This window comes from Miscanthus floridulus, chromosome 18 (assembly GCF_019320115.1).
Source record: "Miscanthus floridulus cultivar M001 chromosome 18, ASM1932011v1, whole genome shotgun sequence".
NCBI classification, from domain to species: Eukaryota; Viridiplantae; Streptophyta; class Magnoliopsida; order Poales; family Poaceae; genus Miscanthus; species Miscanthus floridulus.
The window spans coordinates 70497498-70517748 of NC_089597.1; the positions used below are offsets into that span (position 1 = coordinate 70497498).

At 44.5% G+C, this 20251-nt stretch overlaps 1 protein-coding gene and 1 non-coding gene across 2 annotated transcripts; one reads left to right on the forward strand and one right to left on the reverse strand.

The window, feature by feature from the left end:
- Window positions 1-3619: 3619 nt before the first annotated feature.
- Window positions 3620-5144, forward strand: LOC136522985 (peroxidase 5-like). Its single transcript, XM_066516769.1, has 2 exons — window positions 3620-3859; window positions 3995-5144. The coding sequence occupies exons 1-2, from the start codon at window positions 3626-3628 to the stop codon at window positions 5003-5005; spliced, it is 1245 nt and encodes a 414-aa protein (XP_066372866.1). The 5' UTR covers window positions 3620-3625; the 3' UTR covers window positions 5006-5144.
- A 14641-nt stretch (window positions 5145-19785) lies between these two features.
- On the reverse strand, window positions 19786-19892 carry LOC136525097 (small nucleolar RNA R71). The gene has a single exon (XR_010776422.1). It is a non-coding gene; the product is annotated as a small nucleolar RNA R71 (small nucleolar RNA).
- Between the last annotated feature and the right edge of the window lie 359 nt (window positions 19893-20251).

The window sequence follows — 20251 nt, forward strand, 5'->3', positions numbered from 1 at the left end:
CGGCCGCAACACCGCCGACCTTGTCTCTCCGTGGCCAGCCCTCTACGGTGCATCTCTACCCTTGCTTAGCATAGCTCCATCATCTCCGTGTTGCCGTGATGCTCTGTATATTGTTTGTTGATCTGTTTGTCCACTGCAGCCACCGGAATGACATGCTTGCCGTTGTCGCCGTCGCCATCAACGCTGATAGGCGCGCCCTTTGCTGCTCACAGTCATCCAAGTACTCTAACCTGATCTAGGTGAGCCTCTGCTGCTATTCACGTAGTTAAAGGAAGCTCTAGCGAGCTCTAGTAGCTAGGATGTCGCCGCGCCGCCATGCACAGCTCGGCCGAACCGCCATGGCCGGCGTCGAGCTTGGACCAAGCCATAATTGGTTCGACTAGTACCACCAACCGACGCGCCGTGAGGTGGGGAACTTGATGGTACCCTTGCCGTCGCCGGCAACCTCACCGTCGGTGAGTAGTCGCCGGTCAGAGAGCCTCGCCGCTGTAGTCAGCGCGGGCTGACTGGTGGGGTCACCCTGTCAGTGACAGTTTATTTGAAAATGATTTTTTTTCTATTTGGCTGAAATGATTAAATAGTGCTGTGATTTGTTTATTTTGTGTAGAATTAAATAGAGCTCCAAAAATTATGAAAAGTTTTGTGTGACCTCTCTGAGATGTAAACTTTTTAGGAAAATATTAAATGTTACTTTTTAGTACATTTTGAATGTGATAAAAATTGCTCAAATTAATTAAGAAATAGGTTTTCATGATTTTTCTAGGCTTGTATAATTATCCAAAAATTATGAAAATTGTTTTTACACTTAGTTATCATGTGATGAGCCTTCACAAAAATTTTGAGCTCATTTGGAAAAAGTTGATTTATTTCATAATTTTGAATTAATTGTTTAATTAATAAAAACAATTATTAACTCTTAATGACTTAGGTTTTTGTTTGAGTTTGGGATTGAGTGATGACCTTGGGTCATAAGAATAAGATGATCCTGGGCATTTAAAGTAAGTGTTTGAGTTTATAAAAAAAAGGTTTAGTTAGTTTTTGGCTTGTAACTATACTGCAAAGAAAAGTTGTATTCAAGTTATTAACTTTGGCATCCATCGTCAAGCATCATGTTTTATATCTCGCATCATTTTAAACATGGCATTGTTACTACGTGTAGTGAACGAAAGTGAGAACATGGTAGTCAACCAAGTTGTTGAGGGAGTTAATCCGCCTGTTGAGGTCGGGTTTGATATATGTGGAACATCTCCGGAACCTGACATTTCCGACAATCAAGGCAAGCCCCTGGATCCATTTAAACATACCTTGTGTTTTACAAATTTATATCGCTTTTATTTTTAAATACTGCATTAAGTGATTAGGATTTGAGTGAAAACCTAATTGGTGCATTACCAACCTTGCTTTTCTATATCAACCTTGTTACCAGTTTCAATTCGGGAATTCCTACTTATGCTTAGCCATGCTTAAACCGATAGAAGTCAGGTGATTACCTGTCACCTGCGAGATATAAACGGATTTTTGGGTACGATTGGGTATTTATGTTATCATGAGATATAATCTTGTGGAGTAATAATTCTAGACCGGACAGACTCGGTGTATGAGAGCCACAAGATATGGATGTCTTGTGAGCGGGTTCTTTCCGCCTGTGTCGGTTAAGAACCATCCGTTGTTGCATGAGGTGAGACTTTGTAGTAGTGGCCACATACTCCGGTAAGCCTAGACTCGGCTATTCTATTACGAGAATGGCTACACGCGCACTGGGAGTGGAGAGATGGCGAGAGTAGCATGTACCCACGTGGCAATGGGCTGGACTAGTGGAGTACTATATTCTTGGGTGGCGTGGACCCATTCTTGTTTTAGAGGATCTGAGGGTAGGTTGGTATATGTAGGTCGGGGACCTGCATATGTCGTGTGGTTAGGAATCCCCAGCTAGGTTATAATCGGTTCGAGTCGTCGTTGCTCCTCGGTTATGGAGACTCAACTCACTATTCATCATCGTAGTTAATAAATGAAACTTGAGGAAGGTTTGAGAAAGGGTTTGATATGAAGTTCATGATCTCAATACGGATCATGGCAGATTCATATATGATCTTGATGAGGGTTATTTGTTGAAAGAAAGAATCTTATGATAGAGCTTTTACGCAAAAGAACTTTGATTCTTGCTAAAGCCTTACCTTGAATCCCCGAGCCTGTATTCCTGAGTCTTATCTATTGTTACTTCGATTAAGTCTTGTTGAGTACTTTTGTACTTAGGGTTCTTTAACCCTTGTTGCAGGTGAGCCTCATGGGCAGGTCTGCCTTGGACCGTGTTGCATGACGGTTGTTCAAATCGAAGATGTCGAGTAAATGTGTGGTCCTTGGGCAGGGCACTTTTATTGCGTGTTTTGTTTTATGTTACTAAGCTGCTCCACTACTATGGTTTGTAATAATAATCGTACTTAGTTTGTGAAACAACTGTTTTGTAACTAAGTTATTGTAAGACTTCCGCTATTTTACTCTGATGTATATTAATGAATAAACTATTATAGTACTGCAATGACTCTGTGATGGATCCTACTCGGACGAAATTGTGGATGATTCGGGTTTCCTGAGGACATCCGATAGGCTTCTTAAGTTACCGGGAACATATGCATAGTCATCAGAAGTTATTGGACAATGACAGGTGCATGTGGGTCCTATAATTTAGGAGGTTCTGCCACAGCTGCCGATGCTTGTTCTTCTTCCCCTTCTCTTGCAGCGGACGGGGCCACCTCCGGCTGGACGAGCTCGGAAAGGCAAGACCTCTGGACGATGGGGCAGTGCTCTAGCTCTAGGCGGGTGGACTCCGGCTCTAGACTGGGGAAGTGGACGAGGCATGGGTGGCGGTAGTGTCTTCCCCATCGAGCTCGCGGTGGCAGTGTCTTCTCCCATGCCAAGCTCTCGCGTGCTGCGCGATTTGGGGCCATGGCGGCGGCGCGATTTTGGGCTACGGCGGCGAGCTCCCACACGCTGGGCTTGGGGCGTGGCAGCAACCTCTCCTGCTGAGGTATCGCGTGGGTGTGGTGGTGCTCGCGAAGCGGAGGAGGCGGCGAGCTCATGTGCCTAGCGGGGTTCGGGGTGCCGACGCTGCTAGGCCTGTACGGGAGTTGGAGGATTTTTTATATATATAAATTAAGAGATTGGCATGTGGATCCCATTAAACCGTAGCTAACGGCATCAAATCCACTATCCATCCCGTTCATATATACCCTTTCAACCAAACGTAAAATAGGGTTCATCTTGTCCCTTATCAATAAAACAGAAAATAGAGTTGTCCGATCCTAGAAATCAGAGACGGGACCAGTCTCACTCTACCTTGGCTCTCAATCAAACGCTGAGAGGGAGTACTACCAAAAGGCAAGGGATGTACAACTATATGTATAAAGGGGGAGGGCGTTAATTAATGTATATAATATTGGATGCAAATTTGACCTTATTTGTTGCCTATTATTAGCACGGTCTCTACAAAAGTGAAGAGGCTAAATAATGTGTAGGCCATGGTCCGCCCTTCCCTGCAATCAAGCTCGTCGTTAAGCTTCCTGTCCCACAACGTCATGCGAGCTAATAAACACGAAGTTAACTCGTCGCTGGAGGCGGGATCCAGACCATGCGAGACATGTCGCGGCACACGTTGCTGTTCCTTTTTACCTTGTTGGCGTCGGCGACCCAGCTGAGGGCCGTCGATGCGCTGATCGTCGGCGGCCTGCAAGTGGGGTTCTATGGCAAGACTTGCCCGGAGGCCGAGGGAGTCATCAACGACATCGTCAACAACGAAATCGCTATGGACCGGGGCATCTCCCCTGGCCTCATTCGCCTCTTCTTCCACGACTGTTTCATCACGGTAACTTCCCTAATTAACACTCACATTTGCTCACGCTTATTATGCACTGCATGCATGCACACCCTATCGTTGTGGGTTGGTGACTGTTGGTGTACACCCATATGCCTGTGCCGCCGGCCGGTTCTGTGCGTGCAGGGTTGCGACGCTTCTATTCTCCTGGACGAGTCGCCCGCTGGCGATGTCCCAGAGAAGGAGTCGTCCGCCAACAGCTTCACCCTCGTCGGCCTCAGAACCATCGACATCGCCAAGTCCACTCTAGAGGGCATGTGCCCCGGCACGGTCTCCTGCGCAGATATCCTCGCCTTCGCGGCGCGGGACGCCGCCGTGGCCGCGGGCCTCCCAAGATACGACGTCGTGGCGGGACGCCGCGACGGCATGCGCTCAAACATGGACGACCTCCCGGGCAACTTCCCGGTGCCGGGTCACCACGTCCCGCGCCTCACCGAGCTCTTCAACCAGCGAGGCCTCTCCCAGGAGGACCTTGTCTTGCTCTCCGGCGCGCACTCCATCGGCGGCGCGCACTGCTTTATGTTCTCCAACCGCATCTACAACTTCTCCCAAAACTCCGACATCGACCCAACGCTGGACCCGGAGTATGCCAAGTGGCTACGACAGATGTGCCCGCGGCGGAAGCCCGACGATGACCCCGAGCAAGCGCCCAAGGTGAAGTTTGACGCGCAAACGGGGGAGAAGCTCGACGTCGCGTACTACTCCGAGCTGCTCGCCCGGCGCGGCCTGCTCACCTCGGACAACGCTCTCATCGAGGACCCACAGACGAAGGCGATGGTGGAGGCCTTCGCCCGGAACGAAGCACTGTGGCAGCAGAAGTTCGCCCAGACGATGCAGAAGGTCGGAATGCTTGACGTGCTCATCGGCGAGGGCAAGGGCCAGGTAAGGAAGCAGTGCCGCCTGGTGAACGGGCAGGAGAAGGATATTGAGCAGCAGCAGCCACAGCAGGAGGAGCAGCATCCTCCACAGGAGGAGGAGGAGGAGCAGCAGCAGCAGCCACAGCCACAGCTTCCGTGGTTCCTGCAGAGGCGCCGGCCGCCCCTTCCATGGCGCCGGCCGCATCATCGGCCGCGTGTACCATTTCGCCGCCATCCGGTGGCCGACCTGGTCAACGGATTTTTCCGTGGTTTTCACTGAGGCCAGCACTATCCCCGCCTTCGGGACGTACATTTGCTCCAGGCTCGTTCCTTAGCTAGATGCTCAGGGACGTAGACCTCCAGAATATGTTCCAAAATATGCATCACCTTAATTAGCAGGAACACGCCTGCTTTGCTTACTCTTTTTTCTCGAAAAAAAATGTGTCTTCGTATTTGCCATACAACATACTCTCACCGTACTTAAAAAAATAAAGTTATTTTGGACAAGGCTTAGGTCAAACATTAAGAAAATAAATCATGAATAACTTTTAAGTCGTTGAGTTTGGAAATGTGAAAACCATATGTATAGATTTGTCTTGAAAAATACTTTCACAAAAATTTACATAAATCACTTTTTGATAAATATCTTTATAAAAATAAGTAGTAAAAGTTATGCTTTAAAGACCATATCGCTGTCCAAAACGATTTTACTTTTTAGTACGGAGGTAGTATGTACATTATATATATATATATATATGCAAGTTTTTATTTTCTTTGGCAAGGTACAGTATACCACCTTTGGATTGCTCAAATCAGTGAAAATGTACGAAAGTAGCAATTTTGCACATCCGGTTGCCATCCAAACATAACCACCAGTGTGTTCTTCGTTCTGAGTTGTGACCCTTAACACGCAGTTGCAGACTGGTTTTCATAGTATTAAATTCTATATCATCTCAGTAGAAAATTTGGTGTGGAAGTTAATGACGAAACGGAAGAAAACATGATGAAACCGTTTCTCATGCGCCCGTGTCGCACTGTCGCGCAACTCGTTATCCTGGGAGCGCCCGCGCTACAGCAGTAACAGCACCAAGCCACTGTAGGCACGAGGCTGAGTCTGGTGCTCACTGGTCGCATCTTGCCCTCGTGCTGTGCTGCCTAACTCGCTATCCGCTGCGTCCATGCGTGCTCTTGCCCGTGGCCCGTGGGACACCGCTCCTGCTCGTGTCGGCCCGTACACTGCTCTTGCATGATGGCTACGCTCGCCGCCAAAGCGCCAGCGCCTACGCCACCACCTACATAGTGTGCCCAGCCACCCCCAGTAGCCGAATTTTTTGTTTTCTTGTTTTTTTTAAAGTTCTTCACAAATACACTCCCGGCGGTATCCTTTGAAAAAAATAGACTCAGACCTCGACGCCATAATAATTGGCGCCACGTGCTAACACGTCTTGGCGCCAATTACTCTATCGCCTAGGTCTTGGGCGGGCGTTGGCGTGCCCGAAGACGTGGCGGTGACCTGGCAGCCGACTCGGCGCCACATATCTTCACCGAGCTTGGCGCCATAGTCCATGGCGCCAAGCTCGGCGCCAAGATCTGTGGCGCCGTGGTATCATTTAAAATTGATGCCCACCCTTTCCTGGACGAGCCTTCTTCCTTTTCTTCCTCATTTCTCTCGGGTTTTTCCTCTCCCCACTTCGCCCAACCTCAGGAATCGACATATTGGACCTTAAAAACTTGGATTTGATCCATAGATCTTCGAGAGCAAGGTATCGTCCCTCCCCTCCTCCTTTTTCGTATTGATTCGGTATATATTATCTGTATTTTGCAACCGAAGAAACGTCATTACTTAGGGTTTTAAGCAATTATTAATATTTGTATTATACAACCGTAAGATGCCAAGGCATGGCAAATCTAGTAAACAAAGGTAACCTCTGTCCAACTTGTTCTATTATGGGTTCATTGATGTGCAAGAAATAAAAAAGCCTAGGTTTAGGATTTATTGTTGATTGCTTTCGGTAATTAGAAAGAAATTGGTTCAATTGTAGGAAGGGCCTGTTGACTGGAAATGCATTCGACCCAAAGCCTCTGCCTAGTGGTGTTCCAGTTCCCATGTGCTTTTGCGGTGATCCTTGCAAGGTAGACATTTCTGAGAAAGAGGAAACCTATAGGCAGAGGTATTGGATGTGTGCTAATTTTACGTTTGAGCCTCCACTTCGTCAGCGCCGTATTAACTTGATGGTGAGAAATTTATATTGTGTAGTAATTATTTTGTGTCATATGAAATAATGCTTGATTTATTTGGTGCCTACCATTTGCATGTATTGCAGACCCCTCCACCGCTTTATCACTTTGAGCAGTGGATCGACACTGAGATCATGGAGTCGAACAAGCGGCTTCTGCAAGGTCTAAAGGAGTGGGATGCGGAGCGCCTGGAGATATTGGAGAAGAGACTGCAAAGAGGAGGCAGCAGATAAAGAGCACAAGGAAGAGGAGGAAAGGGGGTGTGTTGCTGCGTACAAGGAGGAGAGGGAGGAGAAGCTTGAGCATGCGCGTCGAGCGAAAAGCAGCAATGGAGGAGAATCCAGATGCCCTGAGGAAGGGAAAGTGGCCTTGTTGCACTCAGTAGTCTCCATGATTTGCTAGTTCTATGGTTTATTCATGAACAATGTTGTCTAGTCTTGGATATTTCATTATGTTGTCATGTACTGCACTTTAAATGTGGACATACTTAGGCCATGTTTTGCTGTTATTTAGTTTGTCGGCATGTACTTCTATTATCATTGTGTTGTTTACTGTTCCTAGTATTGGACTTTTTATTGTGTTGTTGTTTTCATCTATTGTGGTCATAATATTCATTTTAATTTTGTCAGAGGTACTCGAACGAGTTCACTGTACTAGAAATAAAAGCTAACCAAGTAGCGCAGTACAGAGTTGAACATGCACAACACATGAAATGGCATGTGAGAACATGTACCAAACAAGGGTACAGAGGTCCTGGCCTAAACCTAGCATGCCTTAGGTAATTAAACCAAACAACAAACATATAAAATGGCATGTGAGAACATGTACCAAATAAGGATACAAAGGTCCTGGACTAAACCTAACATGCCTTAGGTAATTAAACCAAACAACAAATACATGGATATAGCATGTGAATTAGATAGGTTCCTCCTAGTAGTGTGGCTACATAGCAAATTGTGTTGCACCTTCTCTACAGTATCCTCCTAGTGTTGGTGGAGGTGGTGGCGGGGGTGGCGGCGGAGGCCCCTTGTTCTTGTGAGTAGGGCAGGTGCAATATGGATCATTGAAGAGTGGTTCCAGTGAACCGGCACCATCATTGTTGTCATCCTCTTCATCATCCTTGTAACCGCTGCTAACTTCCCTTTCTAGATCAAAAATATGGTCCTGCAGGTAGTAGATGTACTGCTGATGCGAATAAATTGGACGAGGATCGACCCACCTAGTGAACCCGTAGTTTTCTTCTGACTCAGAAGACTGTAATGAGTATCTCATGTAAGTTGTAGTGCCAAACGAATACTAATAGCAATTACCAATGCTCGTGGGCATTTGATGAAACTACGACCTCCATCCATCCCCTCATTGAACATCTGCACTAAGCAGTCCTCACCATGCAAGCATTTTGGCCAATCTTCTTTTCGGTTATCGTATCCTCTAAGAGGGTTCTCTTTGGTTAAATCACTCTTGCTCTCGGGCGGAAAATGATACACTGGTTCCTCAAAGAAATTAGGACCAAGCGACCCCTTCTACACAATGGGAGTTCCCTTCGTCCCCCCTTTCCTCACCCAGTGCCAAAACACTTCCCTCTAGATGACCCTCCAGACATTGCTACTCCAATGAAAGCAAATACTCGTTTGGTTTTGGTTAGCAATGCATCCCGCAATGCGTATATATAGGCGGAGGCAGGTTTAGTAGCCATTGTATTGCGTTGTAAATGCTCCTGGAAAGCCTACTTAGAATCACTGAAAAACCTACATCGAAGAACACTGGAAAGCCTAGATTCTTCAACAGAAAAGCCTATTCGAAGTCATACTGCAATCACTATTTCAAGTCAGACTAACAAGCCTATTTGAAAACTCAACTAAAAAGGCTAGATTCGTACGTGCAATCAATTCATTTGTGAAAGTCTATGTATGATACGACTGATGATATGATAAATCACTGAAAACACTAGATGCTATAGGTGTACTGCACAAATATACATTAGCCAGAAAAATTCGGCAGAGTTTCCCCTGTTTTCGTATGAAATCTATAAACAAATATGACATGAATATATGACCACAATACAACATGTACAAGTATACAAATATATACCACATTCATCTCAAACCATATCCATGAGCATATTAATAGTGCACACAGTCCATAATTAAAGTCCATAAAGTCCATAATAGTCCATACAGTCCATAATAATAGTACATACAGTCCATAATAGTAGTCCATACAATACATAATTGTCCATAATAAAAGTCCACAAAGTCCATAATAGTCCATAATAACATCCTACCACAAGTCCACAGGTGAAAGTACCATGGTCTAAAAGAACTAGTCTCCGTCAACGCCTCCTAGTCTTACCCGTGCCCTTACCAAGAGTGTCGGTGCCTAGGAGTGTAACAGGTAGGCGAGCGCCATCTACGTGCTGGTGGCTGCGAAGGCTATGTCAAAGGAGCAGTCGATGAGCTGAGATGGCCCAATCACCTCGTCCCTCTAGTCCACCTCCTCCTCGTCCTCGTCCTCGTATGCAACAGCCATGGCCTATGGACCCTATAGGTGCGTGGCTAGATGAACCCAAGCCTCCTAGGCCTGCGGAAGGAACATGCACATCTAGTGTCATGGCTGTCCTACAACCACAACAAGCAGCCGCACGGCATAGCCAACGTGCCAGTCTCTATTGAACAAAATCATGTTAACCAACAGCATTTCACGTATTTATTTTTTCCTGACTTTTTAGAAGCTTGCGTCTAGGAAGTTACGCATGTCATTATCGCTGACTCACGGACAAAAATGCTCAGTGTCATGTATGGGACAATTGAAATAGCAGGACACTTACTTGTGTAAGTCAACTGAAGTCAAGAATGGCTCTGGTGGCCAAAACTATCGTATACCAAATTGGTGTGCAACTCTATGTGGCAGGTGGAACTCGACAACATAGAAGTAGATTAGAGGGCACCTCATCCTGTAGAGGTCCTCGTCCCACCCACACATGTCGCTCAACTAAAAAGGAATTGCCCCTCTTTATCGTACGGCTCCCACGAAACCTGTAACAATTCAAAACCACATGTAAGATGTTATACTAACACCATATGAAAACCAGCATTTGAAATAATATTTACTTACACTAGAGGCCATGAGCATGTCTAGCTCGTTTGTGAACTCTACGTACGCTCAGCATACCCTGGCGTGTGAAACTCTAACCTGGTCCCAAAGGTACGCAACTGTGGAACAGTCAACATGGAGGAACACCTAGGAACCAGTCATGACAAGGCAAAACCTCAGGACGGCCAACTAGTAGATGAGACCACATCCACAACTGTAGTAGGTAGACGCATCCACCAAGTGAGGCTGAGGATGAAGTCTGATGACATGCCTTGCAAAGTTGCCAGTAAAGAAAAGCCAACACTACAGAGGCCCAACTGTACTGACCCACCTGGTCCCAGTCAGTGAGGTAGTGGATGTACATCCATGACGCAGTGTCCCCTTTGCGTCGGGGAAGAGAACGTAGGCAAACAGGTGTAGAATCCATGCCCCTACAGTAGTACCCAACTGTCTCAGTCATCTGCCCCATCAGGGCACTATGTGAACTCTTACCGAAGCTAGGAGATTAGAACTCCAGAAGTGTGACCTCCTTGTTCACCACCAAGAACCTCTCGTCCAAGGAAGGCCTCTACTCGTGCTCTCCAACCTTCTGACCTACACGGCCCAATCACTACAGAACGTGAATCCTTAGACCTAGCATCTTCTGACTATCCTGAAGCATAACTGTCATCTCTCCGAAAGACAAGTGAAAGCTATGAGTCTCTAGGCCGCCACCTACATTTTAGGCAAAGCAAGATTACATGTCAGAAAGGCAATCACATGAAGTAGTCGGTATATGAATGCAGGACTTTGTAAAGGTCTTTTGCAGTATCACTACAACCTACTGCAACCACCTCATCAATGCAGGGAGTCCTTGAATACCCTCCCCTTCTCAATTACCATTCTAGGCCCAGCCTTAGGAGCTTCTAGCAGCTTATCATCCCGTCCTTCTACACATGCCTGATCGGAATGAGCAAGATCACTGAACTCAAGAACTCTTGGATCATGGTGGCTGGGGAAAATACGCCTCAACATCTCAATGTCACTCTCCATCAGCTCTCCAATAGGGCTATCATCCATCAGAATCAGCCACCCTTGCAATCTCATAAGGCTTCACATCATTCATAAATTCCACACTATTGGAGGCACTGAATCCATCTTCATAGTGCACTTGCACATCAACAGGAGGTACATCCACAATGCCTAGGAATGTTTCCTACAACATAAGCAGAAATACAAGGAAAGAATGAGACAAATGGGTGAAACAAAGGGGGTAAGCTCCAAAGAAGGATGCAGATAAGACACTTACTTGGATGATTCTATGTCAAAGGGATCTCCTGAGGAGAATCTACCACAACATCATGAGTCCGACAATCATCTCCAACTAACTAAGAAATATGGACCTCATTGGGGGTAGATTGAGCATTGGGAGCCAGTGGCAGTAACCTCCACATCCATATCAAGTTCCCGGACAGGAAGGGTCAATGTGTGCATGCAGGACCCATTGGTGGAGAAAACCCATGAAGGTTGGGATTAAGTAACACCCGACACACGACCACAGTCCAAACTTTGCAACTGGCTCTTCATAGCCGATCTCACATAGTTCTCCCACTGACCCGCACACTCAATTGGGATCATCCACCTTAGGATGTTGGGAGCGCAACCTAGGTGAAGTACACCCTCAACTACAATGCCATCATCATCATCTCCATGGCAATGTAGCTCCTCCCGAAGCCCTTGCAACCAACTCACTAAATAAAGGTCTGTCATTGAATAACACAGGCATACTTTGCATCTCAACAAACTCAACATATCCATAGCGATCGCTTTCAACGGTGCCTTCATGATATATGGTCACTAGGTTGTCCATCTAGTTTAGACACAAATCCAAACACAATTCCTTTAGTCCAAATTAGACACTAAATACTAAGGAGAAGGTCTCTAGTATTTAACTAAGTAAATGTATACTATGCACTAACTACTACATATATACTAAGTACTAAATATATAATAACTATGTATGTATGTTGGCAGTATTTAACGATCAAATCCGACTGGCCAACTAAGGTACAAAAAGAGGAGAAATTGACAATCTTAAACACATATGCATTTACTATTAACCAAGTTCCACATGTATTTGGAGAATATTATTTTTTGCAGGTCACAAACACAAATACATAGAGAAATTCACCGAAAGGTGCTTTCCGACCCTGATTTGTGCAAAGGAATAACAAAGACGCCCATCAACTCGACTCAACCGGGGCAAAGCACCACCAAGGAGTGATCCAAGTCTACCCCACAACCCACCATGCGAAGGCAGTGGCGGGGGGACATGGTTAGGGGGCGGCTGACCCATAGGGATGGCGATCCCCTATCGGCGCCTCCCTGCATCCCTGTTGGCATTTCTTAGCAGCAATCACCAAGTGTGGAGGTTTTAAGTCCATCCTTGGCAACGGCGCTAGAAATGTCTGTTTGTGTTTCTTAACACCATCACTAAGATTGAGTTAACCTTAGTGACACCGCTAATAAACACCAACTATGATAGTCTTAATGATTACAACAAATATCCGCAAGCGCACGGATCTATCGTTGCAGCATTTCACCCAGAAGTATTCAGGATATCATTATTTATATTTTCCCAATGGAGGGCAAGGTATAAGAGTCTAGCATGAGCATGAACAAGATTACATACTTGCATAGTGGACCATAGTTCATGACATGGGTAAAAATGGTAATTTAAGGATAGTGGACACACATCTAAGCCAACCTCAAGGATAAAAGGAAAACAAAGAACAAAAGAATATTCTTAAGTAGAGCCGGCATGTTCTAATATAGCCATGCAAAGAACAAGTGATGATCATACAAATTACATGGTTAGAGCTAGAACTAAGTACAAGATAGGTCGAGAGGCCATCGAGTACTGGTCTGCCAACAACCTCATATGACAATTTAGACTCCTACACCCTACCCGAACATGGGGGATTACAAGGGATGGATAAGGCTGTCACCACCTGCCAGCCTACCCCTCAACCAGGAGAGTAGGAAATGTATTCACCTATTTTTCCATACCCAAGCGCCATGCTTGCGTACATAGAAACTACCCAAATTCCCCTAGGTCCCCGACCCTATGGATTGATAGGTAAACAACTTGGGCACACCTGAAGGCACGATGAACCTGCCACCTCAACTTAGATCTAATTCTACTCATATAAGTTATATGAATGATTAAACATAAAGTTCTACATGTCAAGATCACAACATACAAACTATATGCTAGTTCATATATCATGATTATAACATGAGAACTATAGTCTAGTTCATATGTATTGCTATATTGTAAGTAAGAAATCATGACTATGGAAGAATTATTTATAGTATTCATAATAAGATGTCACTCTTCTTCCAAGGAGCCAAGTCCCTCCTTGATAGCTTTGCTAGCTCACAAAACTACTACTAAAAGCTAAAAGATTACAAGAGTAAGGTAGTGAGGTAGAGGCTCCAAATGATGTGTCTTTGAGAATGAGCACTACCCCTCTCTTTATACTAGTGAGGTGGTCGGTTTGGTGCTGAAAAATAAGGAAACCACCCTAAGCTGCCTCTGCATGCCTGCCACACAACCGCTAGAGCAAGGTTGGCCCTAGAGGCGGTGTTGGGGTGCAGGGCGCACCCCTAGTGCGGCCGCACTAGGGCTGGCCTCGCTGGCCACCGCCTTGGTAGGTACGTGTGTCTTGTTCATCAGTGCATGACGAGAATCTCAACAAGGGTCACAACAATTTGACAAAGCTCAATGTAATAACAAGTAGCATATGACTAAGGTTTGAATATGAATATCATGTCATATGGCCTTGGTAGGTATTCATAATTATTGAGGAATTTTAGATTTTAGCATTTTTGAAAGTAAAATCTCCGGATGTCAAGTTTCTCTTAGAACAAGGTCATAGTAAATTCTATTTGTACCATATCATAACTCGTAACAACTTAGAAAAGGAGCATGCATTTGCAATCCCATAAGTTTTCAAGTTTTAGGATGAGACATTTTTAGTCAACAAACTCAAATTTTGGGGAATACTAAGTTACAGCCTAGACACAGATGAATTATAGATAGAGCAACTATTCATCATTTCAACTTAGGAGAAACTAAACATTCTTAAAACACATATGAGAGTGGAATTAATATTTTCGGTATTTTTTTAATTTTTAGATTTTTTATATGATAAATAATAAATATAGAAAATAAAATGCGTAAACGAAAAAGATACAAGGTATCTCTACGGGGTCCTCCACCAAACTAGCTTGAGGCCTATGGTCTGAGATTGCTTGGTTTTGCCTCCGAGGTACATTATTTATATATTTTATATGACTTTTACTTGTAGTTTTTTTTCTTTGTTTATTTCTCCCATGTCTATATTTAGTAGTTTTGGAACAATGATCAAACTAAACATCATGTTTAATCTGATCAAGGTAGACTAATCAACCTAAGCACCATGCTTAATTTGAAAAGTCTATGAAAGTATGATCGCACGCTAACTATACTTCAAACCAAAAACTTGATTGTAAAGAACATGGAAGAGCAAACAAGATTTATTTAATGATAAGAAAAGGTGAACTAATATACACTATTATTAGCATGTATATAGTCTAAGTAAATTATAAGGGATAACTACCGATTTACCTTCGGTAAGGGCTCACCGTTTAAAGTCCAATGAGCAGGACTCTTCTCCTTCATTTCTTGCTTGATGAAGGTACCTCTGTGCCTAGAGAAGTAGGCTGTACCTTTTTTGGTCTCCACACCATTTTGTGGATTTGGGTGGTGTGGTAGTAGTCTTCAGAGCTTCTTCTTTTTGTTTCCACACCTTCTTATCCTTTTTCGGTGGTGTGGGAACAACCTTCGGAGTTTCTTCCTTTTTCTTCGGCTTGTTCTTTTTCTGCTCCTGGCCTCCTTTTATTTTCTTTATTTTTCTTGGCGAGGCTATCCACCTAGTGGAGGTTGTATTTCAGCCTCCTTTATGCCTTGTGGATTCAGCCCATACTTGATTCTGATCATGGAGCATTGCTCCTGTCAGGGCCGAAAAGTCGAACTTGTCTTCCAAGCCATTGATGTTGAAGCAGATTTCTCTAGCTCCAACATCAATTTGAGCTTCCACGGTGCTAAGGAAATTTTGCCCAAGGATGAGGGGTGATTATTTCATAGTTTCCATGTCTAGCACAACGAAATCGACTGGGACGAAATATCCCTGAATTTTTACCGGGATATCTTCAGCAACCCTAGCTGGATAGTGGAACGTGGAGTGGGCCAACTAGAGCATCATCGGTGTAGGTGCGAGGTGGGTGAAGTTTAGCTTGTTGAACACAACCTAGGGCATCACACTAACACTAGCCCCTAGGTCACACATGGCATGATCAAACTGCTGGGTGCCAATGGAGCATGTGATTGTGGGGCACCTAGGTTCCTTTTTCTTCTCAGGAAGACAGTTGAGTATAGCTGCGCTACACTCTTCCGTTAGCTTGACGACCTTTGTGGATGGAAAGGGTCATTTGTTGTTGATGATGCCTTTGATGTATTTTGCGTAGGAAGGTACATGTAAGACATCCATTAATGGGACGCGCACATGTATCTTCTCTATCATCCCCACAAAACGAGCGAATTGCTCATCCACGGCATGCTTCCTTTTCTTGTGGGAAACGGCAAGTAGCTTGTATCAACAAAGTCTTGTGGTGCTGTTTCCTCATCTTCTTCTTGATCTTTTTGTGTTTTTGTCAATGGTGAAGGTCCTTCCTCCTGTTGCCCTTGTGCTTTTTCTGCTTTATTGTTAGGATTTGGTGGATCATGAGTGGACTTACCACCCCTTGTGGTCACCGCATTGACTTTTTGAAAGAATTCTTGGGTTGCCTTGGGATTTTCCCTTCATTATTAATAGGAATGGCAGCAGCAATTTGAGCTAACTTTGACTCTCATATTTTTAAGCATAATTGATTTTTAACAGAGGAAGATAAACCTTCTATTTTAAAGTTAATATTTTCTAGGATTTTATCATTATGAGTTAGCTTTTTAGTGAGATAGTGGACACCCCTCGTGCTCCAGAACTTCTACGAGGGGCTCATGCCCATGTTAAAGGGGCACGAGGGGCTCCAGAACCTTCTAAAAAGCTAACTCATAATGATAAAATCCTAGAAAATAGTTAACTTTAAAATAGAATGTTTATCTTCCTCTGTTAAAAATCAGTTGAGCTTTACCAAAATGATAGAGTCAAAGTTAGCTCAAATTGCTGCTGCCATTCCTGTTAATAATGAAGGGAAAATCCTAGGGCAACCTGAGAATTCCATTGAAAAAGTCAATGCGGTGACCACAAGGGGTGGTAAGTCCACTCGTGATCCACCAAATCCTAACAATAATCAAGAAAAGCACAAGGGCAACAGGAGGAAGGACCTTCACCATCGACAAAAACACAAAAAGATCAAGAAGAAGATGAGGAAACGGCACCACAAGACTTTGTTGATACAAGCTACTTGTCGTTTCCCACAAGAAAAGGAAGCGTGCCGTGGATGAGCAATTTGCTCGTTTTGTGGGGATGATAGAGAAGATACATGTGCGTGTCCCATTAATGGACGTCTTACATGTACCTTCCTATGCAAAATACATCAAAGGCATCATCAACAACAAATGACCCTTGCCATCCATGAAGGTCGTCAAGCTAACAGAAGAGTGTAGCGTAGCTATACTCAACCATCTTCCTGAGAAGAAAAAGGACCCTAGGGTGCCCCACAATCACATGCTCCATTGGCACCCAGCAGTTTGATCATGCCTTGTGCGACCTAGGGGCTAGTGTCAGCGTGATGCCCAAGGTTGTGTTTGACAAGCTAAACTTCACCCACCTCGCCGCACCTAAGCCGATGATGCTCTAGTTGGCCCACTCCACGGTCCGCTATCCAGCTAGTGTTGCTAAAGATATCCCTATAAAAATTCAGGGATATTTCATCCTAGTTGATTTCATGGTGCTAGACATGGAAACTACAAAAGAATTGCCCCTCATCCTTGGGCGAACTTTCCTTAGCACCGTGGGAGCTCAAATTGATGTTGGAGCTAGAGAAATCCACTTTGACATCAATGGAAAGGAAGACAAGTTTGACTTTTGGGCCCAGGTAGGAGCAATGCTTCATGATCAGAATCAAGTACGGGTCAAATCCATAAGGCACAAAGGAGGTTGAAATACAACCTCAACTGGTGGATAGCCTTGCCAAGAAAAATAAAGAAAATAAAACGAGGACGAAGCAGAAAAAGAAGAAGCCGAAGAAAAAGGAAGAAACTCCAAAGGTTGTTCCCACACCACCCAAAAAGGATAAGGTGTGGAAACAAAAAGAAGAAGCTCCGAAGACTACCACCACACCACCTAAATCCAACAAAATGGTGTGGAGACCAAAAAAGGTACAACCTACTTCTCCAGGCATCGAGGTACCTTCATCAAGCAAGAAATGAAGGAGAAGAGTCCCGCTCATTGGACTTTAAACGGTGAGCCCTTGCCGAAGGTAAATCGGTAGTTATCCTTTATAATGTGCTTGACTATATACATGTTAATAATAGTATAGATTAGTTCACCTTTTCTTATCATTAAATAAATTTTGTTTGCTCTTCCATGTTCTTTACAAGCAAGTTTTTGGTTTGTATTCAAATATTTGTCCTACAAAACATGTTTTCTCCAATACTAGTGGAACTAGGTTAATAGTAAAGGCATATGTGTCAAAAGATTGTTTATTTCTCCCGTTTTAGACTTTAATTGGCGGTCAGATTTGATCGTTAGTGACCGCCAACACTCTCCTTGCTCAGGCGATGGCATGCCTCCATGCAGAGGCGGTGTAGCTTGGTCCTCCCACCAGGAATAGCCTCCAACACCTCTTAGCTCCTTGTATAAATAGAGGGGTATCCCCTCTACAACACACCATATTGAGCAACACCTCTCACACCTCAATCTCAAGTACTTGTAGTTTTTACTTTTTAGTAGCTTTAGAGAAAGGCAAAGCTACCTTGGAGAGCTTGGCTCCTTCGAAGAAGAGACCTTTGGGTATAAATAGAAATATGAGGTCTTCCAAAGTCAAGCTCTCATCTTACATTTATAGTCATACTTATGAACAAGAGTATAGTTATTGTGTTATGATCTTGATATATGAACTAGTCTATAGTTTGTGTGTCATGAGAGTAGCACACTTAACTTTATGCTTAACCACGCATATGACTTATATAATCAGAATTAGAGCTAAGTTGAGGTGGCGGTTCATCGTGCCGTCAGGTGTGCCCAAGTCCTTTACCTGTCGATCTATAGGGTTAGGGACCCAGGGGGATTTGGGTAGTTTCTGTATACGCAAGTGTGGTACTTGGGTATGGAGAGACAGATGAATGCATTGTCCCTTTCCACAGTTGAGCTAGTAGGCGGCAGGTGGTGACAACCCTGTCCATCCCTTGTAATCCCCCATGTTCGACTAGGGTGTAGGAGTCTAAATTGTCATATGAGGTTCCTGGCAGACTAGTACTCGGTGGCCTCTCGACCTGCTTCACACTTAGCCCTAATACTAATTATGTAATTTGTATGATCATTAACTAATATTTGTATGACTATACTAGACCAATGCCTGCTTGACTTTGGATTATTCTTTTATTCTTTCTCTTTACTTTATCCTTTGAGGAATGCCAAGTGTGTGTCCACTATCTTGAAATTGCCGTTTTACCCCTGCTATAAACATTAGTGTACTTGCAAGCATTATTATTCACGTTCATATCCATACTAGACTCTTAATCAAGTGCCTTCCTTTGGGAAAATATAAATAATGATACCCTGAATACTTTCGGTTGAAATGCTACAATGATAGCTCCATGCGCTTGCGGATAAATATCTAAAATTGTTAAGGAACTATCAAGGCTATTACTTAGTGACATTGCTGATCACTAGCGATGTTGCTAAGTAATACCAACAAGGCACTTATGACACTATTGTTGGGGATACAAACCTAGTAACGATGCTTGGATTTGCTAATCGGTATTTCTGGTGCCATTGTCGGGGATGGATTCTAACCCCATTCTTAGTGGTGACGCTAAGAAACGCCAACAAACATTTCTAGCATCATTGCCGGGGAAGGCATAATTGATTAATGAATCTAGTAGGACATGTCCATGATAATATGCATGTAAGGTAGCCATTGTTTATGCAGGCTAAGTTTGCTTGTTTTCTCCTATTGTGGATGAAAACAGGACAGTGTATGACCGGTTATAACCTACCGGAAAGCTACATCGAAAATCTAGAGGCACTTCTAAGAAAGAAATGGCCTCGTGCCACTTCTTCTTCTACCACTCCACCGACAGACGAACTAGACACCCCCGCACCATCCGCTACTCCAAGCATGGCTAAGATGCTCCACGACTACTCCATCCCCGTTGTTGCCAACATGCCCGTTGGGATGGTTGTCAACACCGACAATGGGAACTTCAAGCTCCGCATCGGCCTCATCACGATGGTGTAGGCAAACCAGTCCTCTAACTTGCCAAGTGAGGATGCGAACGCACATCTCCAACACTTCCTCAAGCTCTATGACACTATCATCATCAAGGACGTCAAGCCTGCAAGCATCAGGCTCTGCTTGTTTCCCTTCTCCCTCTCGAGGAAGGCAAAATAGTGGTTCTACAAGGAATGGGAAGTTGTCAACTCGTGGGACAAATGTTCCATGGTGTTTCTCGCCAAGTTCTTTCCCATGGGCAAAACCAATGCCCTGAGAGGACAAATCTCCAACTTCTAGCAGAATGCTACGGAATCCATTCTAGAGGCATGGGAAAGGCTACAGGACTACATCCAAGCATGCCCGCACCATGGGATTGATAACTGGTTAGTGCTTCAAGATTTTTATGATGGGTTAACAAATATGTCTAGGGGGCACATCGATGTGGTGGCTGGAGGTGCCTTCTTTTTCCTCACCATTGATGGAGTGTGGGGGGTATGACCTCGGATACCCACAGCAGACCACATGGGCTGCGCCCCCAGGGGCGACCCAGCCCACAAGACAAAGCCTTGCGGGGCATGACACTACTTGGTGCCTCTCGTAAGACATCGGGAAGATAGTCTGAAGATACTACAAGATCTGTTAGGATACGTATGATCCCATGATTCTTGTAATCTGTTATTACTTTCTGGTTATCTCCTAGATCTAACCGACTTGTAACCCTACCCCCAGACTA